This window comes from Oncorhynchus clarkii, chromosome 7, assembly GCF_045791955.1.
Source record: "Oncorhynchus clarkii lewisi isolate Uvic-CL-2024 chromosome 7, UVic_Ocla_1.0, whole genome shotgun sequence".
Taxonomy (NCBI): Eukaryota; Metazoa; Chordata; class Actinopteri; order Salmoniformes; family Salmonidae; genus Oncorhynchus; species Oncorhynchus clarkii.
In genome coordinates, this window is record NC_092153.1 from 59,067,304 (window position 1) to 59,077,531 (window position 10,228).

At 41.4% G+C, this 10,228-nt stretch overlaps 1 protein-coding gene across 1 annotated transcript; it reads left to right on the forward strand.

Annotated features, from left to right (window-relative positions):
* The first annotated feature begins 2,038 nt into the window (after window positions 1–2,038).
* LOC139413563 (caveolin-3-like) lies at window positions 2,039–8,407 on the forward strand. The gene is made up of 2 exons (XM_071161069.1): window positions 2,039–2,527; window positions 7,023–8,407. The coding sequence occupies exons 1-2, from the start codon at window positions 2,411–2,413 to the stop codon at window positions 7,362–7,364; spliced, it is 459 nt and encodes a 152-aa protein (XP_071017170.1). The 5' UTR covers window positions 2,039–2,410; the 3' UTR covers window positions 7,365–8,407.
* Window positions 8,408–10,228: the final 1,821 nt, after the last annotated feature.

The window sequence follows — 10,228 nt, forward strand, 5'->3', positions numbered from 1 at the left end:
GAGAGAGAGAGAGAGAGAGAGAGAGAGAGAGAGGGGACAGGAGAAATACTCCAGACTGACTCTAGCCGCCCAAAATAAACGTTTGCAGCACAAATACTGGAGGCAGGAGGGGTCGAGAGTCACTGTGGTTCTGTTGAGTTTATGGACCCAGTTTTCCCATCTCGAGGCCATAATATCTACTTTAAAATACCACTAAAACACATGTCCATAAGAAGTAGAGATCATTTGTGCAGGCTTATAATACAAAATAGATACAAAATGCACTGGTGAGTTAGTAGAGCTTTTAAGGATGATAAAGATAATTCATGAATAATACAGGCTTATATGAAGTCAATGACAAGCTCTTGCTTTCTTCATACAGAATGCATACCATCAAAGCGTCTATCACCTACAGTACAATGACGAGTTTGAGTATGCTCTTTCCCTGGTAGAAGATGGATGTGCCTGGGATGACGGGAGCCATGGGATAAAACACTCAATTTCTTGTCTCCAAAGTACTCTAATTTAATATTGATTTTGATTTGTCAATGAAATCAGCTACTACTAACTAGGGTTGCAAAATTCTGGGTAAATTGAATGAATTCCCTGGTTTTCCAGAAATGTTCTATGGTCACTCTTGTTCTGTTCTGTCTTGCCCTGAGACTCACAAGGCCAGGGTGTGAGGGTAGCAGGGTAACCTAGTGGTTAGAGTGTTGGACTAGTAACTGCAAGGTTGCAAGTTCAAATCCCCGAGCTGACAAGGTACAGATATGTCATTCTGTCCCTGAACAGCCAGTTAACCCACTGTTCCAAGGCCGTCATTGAAAATAAGAATTTGTTCATAACTGACTTGCCTAGTTAAAAAAAATCTGTTTTACAGTAACTAGTCTTGCATTGGCACTGACTCACTACTATGTGCTGTCCAGCAATATGCCATAGGTTAAATTAAATACTTTATAGTGGACATATTGAGACAGTGACACACTGCACAGTGTTCTACCACCAGTGAGGCTTGACTCATAAATGAAAATGTCATTTATTTTTTATTCTATTTGCTCGCTGTACAGCCCATAGAATTTGTTAATAGACATAATGGAAGTTGTCAATTATGTCACTGACTGCTTATTAACTGTAACATTTGCAATGTCAGCGGTAGTTTATCAATATAAAGCTAGACAAGATTCTCAATAAAATATATTTTTTATCACAGTGGGTGACAGCTTAATGATGACTGAAAATGAGCACCTCAAGAGGGCATTTGTCTACAGGGCTAGCTGAAACTCATTTGACATTGTATAATGATGGTCAGTTCACAGCTGAAATGCACATCATCCATTGCTTATTAAAAGTAATTACATTCCAAAAAATGCATATGTAAAGTGCATGTTTCTAATTGTTAATGTAGGTATGCATCAACACCTGCTGAACTACAGTATGCTTTCTTGTGCTTTCATCAATACGTTGATGAGTAGAGGTGGACGAGTTTTACTTCAATGACCGGTGAGGATACAGAGAGAGGATCACGTTCACCTTTTATGAATGAAGGGAAGAGGTACAGACACCGATCTGGGATTACAACATAAACCTTGTGCTAGTGACCAGAGGGCTGAGGACTGTTACACAGTCAAACAACATTCAATGACTTTTGGCCTCTATAAAAACAAAAACAAATCATACAACAACAAAACATGGATGAATGATGAATGATCTGGTAAATCCAATATGTATACATTCTCATTCTTTACTTGAACCCTTTATCAATGAAGTATCTTGTTGTGAAAATGTTCTATGCATTCACATATACTTTGTTGACTAAGCATAATACAGTGGATTACTGTTTATGACAAAGTCCTACATTCTTCCTGTCTGGAAGTTGTTGGTCAGCACCGATGGTACTGTAGTGAACTGTTGGTGTTAGTGGGAGCAGGAGTAGGAGAGGCGTCACTGCATCACCCTAGAGTGGAAATTCATGCTACCATGTAAGCCCTGCCCTGCTGACCCCACAGCCCAGTGTGAAATTTGACACGGCTCTGGGGTCCCCTTTCAGACATGCTTTTGCTGTGAGTGTGTGTCTAGGTGTGTGAGTCTAGGTGTGTGGGTGTGTAAGTGTGTGTGCAGGTGTAGGTGTATGTGTATAGGTGTGTGTATATATGTGTGTGTGTGTGTGTGTGTGTGTGTGTGTGTGTGTGTGTGTGTGTGTGTGTGTGTGTGTGTGTGTGTGTGTGTGTGTGTGTGTGCGCGCATGTGGGGGCAGCAGCTGTCCACGGGAATTTCAGCCGTGTCGTCACAGTAGTAACAGGGAGGATCAGTGTGACTGAGGGGGCTGCCTGCAGTCTGCTTCAGTGGGTTCACACTCACTGTCCTCTGCCCCAGCCCTCCACGCCCCACTACTCTCCCTGCCTCTGCCCCAGCCCAGGCCCACGGCGCCACCATGGCCGACCAGTACCAGTACAACACCAACGAGGAGAAATTTGTGAAAGACAGCCACACCAAGGAGATCGACCTGATCAACAGAGACCCTAAATTGATCAATGAGGATGTGATCAAGGTAGGTAAACCATGACGACGCCACCCACTCACACGCACACTGAATCTACAGGTTGAACTTGTTTTGCCTCAAGTAAGGAAAGACAAGCTTTAAACCTTAGTTTAAAATTAAGTCTAAAGTCTAAACTTAAAGCCAACACTGAACACTTCAGTATGTTGCTGTGTTGCTGCCATGAATGTCCCAAAATAGTCCCAGGCCTGTTCCTTATGCCCCAGCACGGCACCCAACGTTTATTTCTGGAATGGGGCTAAAGCGCTGTGACAGACAGGGATATTATGAGGTGGTTTCTTTTCAGAGCTTTATAGCTGCTTTTCCTGTGTTTGTCGTCAAGTTTACATACAGTGAAATCTATCATGCGCTATATTTCCCCAGAGCTCAGGAGAGCGTGGAAGGAGATAGTCTACTGCCTGGCTAAACAGGGCGTATGAAAAAACTTTTATTGACTTGAGTGAGTCATCTGTTAAGTATAGCATGTACAGTGGGGTCAGAAATTATTGATGAAGATGAGCAATAATGACTGTATAAAATAAAATATGTAAATACTGAACTATATTGTATGCAAAACATTACATTATATTATATATATTATTATATTCTATGTTTCAGATGATTTTGTGCTCAACATAAATTAATGTTAAATCATGTATTTAGTCATTTTGGAGTGACATTTTTTCTAAATAAGAGTAAACCATATTTCTAAACACTTCTGCATTAATGTGGATGCTACTACGATTACAGATAATCCTGAAAGAATCATGAATAATGATGAGTGAGAAAATTACAGAGGGTCAAAGATTGCAATGTACCCCCAAGACATGCTAACCTTTCCTGTTATTGATAATGGTTAGCTCCCAAGACATGCTAACCTTTCCTGTTATTGGTAATGGTTAGCCCCCAAGACATGCTAACATTTCCTGTTATTGATAATGGTTAGCCCCCAAGACATGCTAACCTTTCCTGTTATTGATAATGGTTATCATGTCTTGGGGGTGTGATCTTAGACCCTCTGTGTTATTCACGATTCATTCAGGATTATCTGTAGTCATGGTAGCACCCCCATTTTAATGTGGAAGTGTTTAGAAACCCATTATTTACGATAAAAGTGACTCCAGAAGGACACAATACATTATTTTGCATTTCTATAGTGTACAAATAATCTGAAACCCAATCCAAATGAACTTCAAATGCATCCAAAACGTTTGTAGAGTCACAAGCTTGACGTAGTTACCGCATGCTAGGAATATGGGACCAAATACTAATCTTTTGACTACTTTATTTCTAAGAATCTTTCAGGGTGTCAATATTTTTGAGATAAATATTTTTGATATTTTAGATATTTTTTCAGAGTATGCTATAGCTCAGTATTTTCATTACTTACAGTGGCTTGCAAAAGGATTCACCCCCTTGGCATTTAACCTATTTTGTTGTCTTACAACCTAGAATTAAAATATATGTTGGGGGGGTTTGTATCATTTGATTTACACAACATGCCTAACACTTTAAAGATGCAAAATGTTTTTTATTGTGAAACAAGAAATAAAACAAAAAAACAGAAAACTTGAGCCTGCATAACTATTCACCCTCCCCCCAAAGTCAATACTTTGTAGAGCCACCTTTTGCAGTAATTACAGCTGCAAGTCTCTTGGGGTATGTCTCTATAAGCTTGGCACATCTAACAACTGGAAATTTGCCCATCCTTCAATGCAAAACTGCTCTAGCTCCTTCAAGTTGGATGGGTTCCACTGGTGTAAAGCAATCTTTAAGTCATGCCACAGATTCTCAATTGGATTGAGGTCTGGGCTTTGACTAGGCCATTCCAAGACATTTAAATGTTTCCCCTTAAACCGCTCAAGTGTTGCTTTAGCAGTATGCTTAGGGTCATTGTCCTGCTGGAAGGTGAACCTCTGTCCCAATCTCAAATCTCTGGAAGAATGAAACAGGTTTCTCTCAAGAATTTCCCTGTATTTAGCACCATCCATCATTCCTTCAATTCTGACCAGTTTCCCAGTCCCTGCCAATGAAATGATGCTGCCACCACCATGCGTCACTGTGGGGATGGTGTTCTCGGGGTGATGAGAGGTGTTGGGTTCGCACCAGACATAGCATTTTTCCTTGATGGCCAAAAAGCTAAATTTTTGTCTCATCTGACCAGAGTACCTTCTTCCATATGTTTGGGGAGTCTCCCACATGCCTTTTGGCGAACACCAAAGTGTTTGCTTTTTTCCCCTTTAATAAGCAATGGCTTTTTTCTGGCCACTCTTCCATTAAGCCCAGCTCTGTGGAGTGTACGGCTTAAAGTGGACAGATACTCCAATCTCCGCTGTGGAGCTTTGCAGCTCCTTCAGGGTCAACTTTGGTCTCTTTGTTGCCTCTCTGATTAATGCCCTCCTTGCCTTATCCGTGAGTTTTGGTGGGCGGCCCTCTCTTGGCAGGTTTGTTGTGGTGCCATATTCTTTCAAATGTTTTTATAATAGATTTAATGGTGCTCTGTGGGATGTTCAAAGTTTCTGATATTTTTTATAACCCAACCCTGATCTGTACTTCTCCACAACTTTGTCCCTGACCTGTTTGGAGAGCTCCTTGATCTTCATGGTGCCACTTGCTTAGTGGTGTTGCAGATTCTGGAGCCTTTCAGAACAGTTGTATATATACTGAGATTATGTGACAGATCATGGGACACTTTGATTGCACACAGGTGGACTTTATTTAACTAATTATGTGACCTTTGAAGGTAACTGGTTGCACCAGATCTTATTTAGGGGCTTCATAACAAAGGGGGTGAATACATACGCACGCACCACTTTTCAGTTTGGAAAGCATGCCTACAACCAATTTTAAAGTTGTGATAATTAAAAGGAATAGACTGTGATTCAGTAGTAATATTTCAAATTCTAGAAATTGGTTTGCATCTGTTGAGTGTAACAAGTTAATTACCATTCAGGGTTGAGTTGCAGATGTCTATGTAAGGACCAGGTGCTGGATACTGAACACAACAAGCAATTACAAACTGGGCCATCATAGACTTGCATTTTACGTGAAGAAATGCTGGGTTTCAGCCCCTTTTCAGTACACAACACAATGATGTCACACACTGACTTTTGGAGGCAGAAAATGAAAGCCATCACCATCTGCGCCCATTTAACATAGACCACATTTACATCCTGTAGTTATTACTTCTAAACAAAACACGTCTTTGGGGTTCTCATATGCTTACAATGTTGTTTTGATTATTGCTTGAGCAGTTGCTAAGAGTATATTTAGTTGTGATCTTTGCCAAATACCTATTTTGGATTCAGTAGTTAACGCTCATTGATATTGTAACGGCTTTCTTCGGTAGAAGGAGAGTCGGACCAAAATGCAGCGTGTAGATTGCGATCCATGTTTATTCAACAAACGAAACACAAATCTAAATACAAACACTACAAAAACGTAACGAAAACCGAAACAGCCTATACTTGTGTAAACTAACAAAGACAGGAACTAGGACACTAAGGACAATCACCCACGACAAACTCAAAGAATATGGCTGCCTAAATATGGTTCCCAATCAGAGACAACGATAAACACCTGCCTCTGATTGAGAACCACTCCAGACAGCCATAGACTTTGCTAGATAACCCCACTAGCTACAATCCCAATACATACACACCAACACCCCAAGACAAAACACACCACAATACAAAAACCCCATGCCACACCCTGGCCTGACCCAATACATGAAGAAAAACACAAAATACTTAGACCATGGCGTGACAGATATAGTCTGTAGTAAAGTTAGCGAAGGGTATGTTTACCAGTTGAAGTTGAAGTGTTTAAAAAAAAAATGTTAACGTATAATGCTGTTGATGGGCAACGATAACACACATTATAATAAGCAGGTCATTCATACAAGCTTTACAATCCAATCATAATCCAAGGTAGTGGGAAATGCACTCATAAGCAACATGTAAATGGAGGCTTTTTTGCTAGCGGTCTATGAGAACTCCCTGTGTCCCTAGTGTGGCAATGTTTGCAAACACAGAAAGGGGTCTATTTGTTAGTACAGTACACAGAACAGATTGAAGTGTGGTATAGGGCCTCAGTATAGTTGTGTTTATTTCATCCACTATGTATCCCAGGCCCTACTAATGATAACAGTAATGTTGTTAAGTCATAATAACACATGTATTTTTGCATAATCATAATGCATAATCACCATTGATTTGTGAGGAAACTGGGCAAGGATTCAATCAAGGGTGCACTGTTGCTAAGCACATTGTTCTTGACTTTAAAAGGGAATTTACACTTGTGCCAACATTCACAGCATTTACCATTACTTTTCCGTGAATATTAAGAAAATGACCTTCCAAAGGCATATTGTCGACAGTGCAATGGGTTTGTTGACAACACGTCATTGATTAAATCCTGGCCCTGGTGTTAGGTACTCAGAAAACACTAGACTTCCTTTCATCAGTGAGAATTCACTAACGTCGTCCATGGTATTCCTTCCCTGCAGGTAGAGTTTGAGGATGTAATCGCAGAGCCTGACGGCACACACAGTCTGGATGGGGTGTGGAAGCTCAGCTACACCACCTTCACTGTGTCCAAGTACTGGTGCTACCGCATCCTCTCAGCCATCTTCGGCATCCCCGTGGCTCTGCTCTGGGGCTTCCTCTTCGCCTGCATCTCATTCTGTCATATCTGGGCTGTGGTGCCCTGCATCAAGAGCTGCCTGATCGAGTCACAGTGCATCAGTCGTATCTACTCCCTCTGCATCCAGACCTTCTGTGACCCCTTCTTTGAAGCCCTGGGCAAAATCTTCAGCAGTGTGAAAGTGGCCCTGCGCAAAGAGGTCTAGATACTCACACCAGAGGTGGCTGGTGAGGGGAGGAAGGCTCATAATAATGAATGGAATGGAGTCAATGGAATGGATCAAACACATGGAAAGCCATGTGTTTAATGTGTTTGAGGCCATTCCATTATTCTGTTCCTGCCATTACTGTAAGCCTGTCCTCCCCATTTAAAGTGTCACCAGCCACCACTGACTCACACCCACCACAGTGTTTACATGTGTTTGGATGAAATGTTGCACCCTTTTTATATGCCAGACCAGATGACCAGTCCTGGTGTCCTCATATTTCCCAAGACACTCCCCGTTACCCTCACCCCGCCCGGAGCCCTGGGCCCCGCCCAGTCCATCTTGCCCTTTGAGTCCTGACATGCTCAGAGCGACCAGCGCCATTAGAGGCTATGTGATAGCTGCAGCATGGTTGGGTGACAGATCTGGCTCCGTTGGAAGGCAGAGAGCTGCCTGTTCATTGAGGGAATAGAGCGCTGGCAGCCATGGAATGTATCTTGAGATGCTGAGGACAGTAGCTTCTCGGTCACATGACATAAACACCCCAGTTACTCTAACGACATTGCAGTGCCTGTACGACAATACTGCCTACACAGGGCTCTCCAACCCTGTTCCTGAAGAGCTCCCATTCTGTACGTTTTCGCTCCAACCCTAATCTAGTACACATGATTCTAATAATTAGCTGGTTGATAAGCTGAATCAGGTTAGTTACAACTAGGGTTGGAGCGAAAACCAACAGGAGGGTAATTCACAGGAACAGGGTTGGAGAGCCCAATTCTGAATTGATATACAGTATATTAAACAGTCAGATGTGTGTGTGTGTGTGTGTGTGTGTGTGTGTGTGTGTGTGTGTGTGTGTGTGTGTGTGTGTGTGTGTGTGTGTGTGTGTGTGCGTGCATTTTGTGCCTGCTGATAAACTAGTTGATGTTGTACAATAGAAAAGAGAATTGTAGTGCTTCAACAAGATTATATCACCTTTTACAGAGTCAATAAGATGCATTTTCTCAACTGAATCATTTTGATTAAACACATTGTAAATTGTACATTTTGCTTCACATTTCTTTCACATAAGCTACCAATAAATTGACTGTGTGGCTGTTGAAACTGTAAGAATGTTAGAAAGAAATGAGACTATTTGCAGGTCCTACAATTCAGCCAAGTATGTGGCATTAGAGTGTACGCCAATTATCTCACTAAAGATATACGACATTGGTATTATTGCATTTGTTCATATATTGATTGAGAAAGAGAAGTACAAATATCTGTTGTCGATTTATGATGAGTGGGGCCTAACCTAATCTGTGGGGAATTTGCTCTATCAACATTTGCACATAATTATTTGATGGATAAGACTGTGGCTATAAATATTCCAGAGAAGTATTTGGGTTTCTTTGAATTGATATCACAGATTATTGTTATCCTCTTGGCCTCTGTAGATGTAGGATCTTAATTTGAACCAGTTTACTACAGCAGTAAAAATAATCCTGCAGCAACAGAAACTTTGAATTATTATGTGGATTATAATACATTTTTGTAGGGGTTGATACATTTTTCGTGAGGGAAAACCAAGTCTGAAATTTTAAAGTGGAAATTATAAACATATTTTTGTAACTAGGTGGACCAGTCATTCTCATTGGAAGGTAAGGACAGAAAAGCCTATTGAGAACCAGTGGTCTGGATCCAGACACGTAAGGCCATGCCTATAAAAGTAGCATTATCCCATCCCAAATATTTTTCCTATCTTTCTATGACATGTATGTGCACATTAATTTAAATGTAAGATACAGAAGTTCAACATACTTTATGAGCTGGGTCATTCCTACAATGTGGTGCCTTTTCTGTCCCCAGGAAATATCACTTCTTATTTAGTGTAAAATGTGGAAGGTCGGTGTCCTTTACCTTAAAAAACACAAATATATGGATCTTGAAAGGGAATTCTATGCATTTTGAACACTTTTTTTCAGTGGATATAGGCGTTTTTGACTTGTCTCTGGGTGTTATCAAATCAAATCAAAGTTTATTTGTCACGCGCGCTGAATGCAACAGGTTTAGTAGACCTTACAGTGAAATGCTTACTTACAGGCTCTAACCAATAGTTTAAAAAATGTGCTAGGTGAACAATAGGTAAGTAAAGAAATAAAACAACAGTAAAAAGACAGGCTATGTACAATAGCGAGGCTATAAAAGTAGCGAGGCTACATAAAGACACCGGTTAGTCAGGCTGATTGAGGTAGTATGTACATGTAGATATGGTTAAAGTGACTATGCATATATGATAAACAGAGAGTAGCATTAGAGTAAAAGAGAGGTTGGCGGGTGGTGGGGGGGCGGGACACAATGCAGATAGCCCAGTTAGTCAATGTGCGGGAGCAGTGGTTGGTCGGCCCAATTGAGGTAGTATGTACATGAATGTATAGTTAAAGTGACTATGCATATATGATAAACAGAGAGTAGCAGCAGCGTAAAAAGAGGGGTTGGGGGACACACAATGCAAATAGTCCGGGTAGCCATTTGATTACCTGTTCAGGATTCTTATGGCTTGGGGATTAAAAACTGTTGAGAAGCCTTTTTGTCCTAGACTTGGCACTCCGGTACCGCTTGCCATGCGGTAGTAGAGAGAACAGTCTATGACTGGGGTGGCTGGGGTCTTTGACCATTGTTAGGGCCTTCCTCTGACACCGCCTGGTGTAGAGGTCCTGGATGGCAGGCAGCTTAGCCCCAGTGATGTACTGGGCCGTACGCACTACCCTCTGTAGTGTCTTGCGGTCAGAGGCCGAGCAGTTGCCGTACCAGGCAGTGATGCAACCAGTCAGGATGCTCTTTATTTTGCAGCTGTAGAATCTTTTGAGGATCTCAGGACCCTT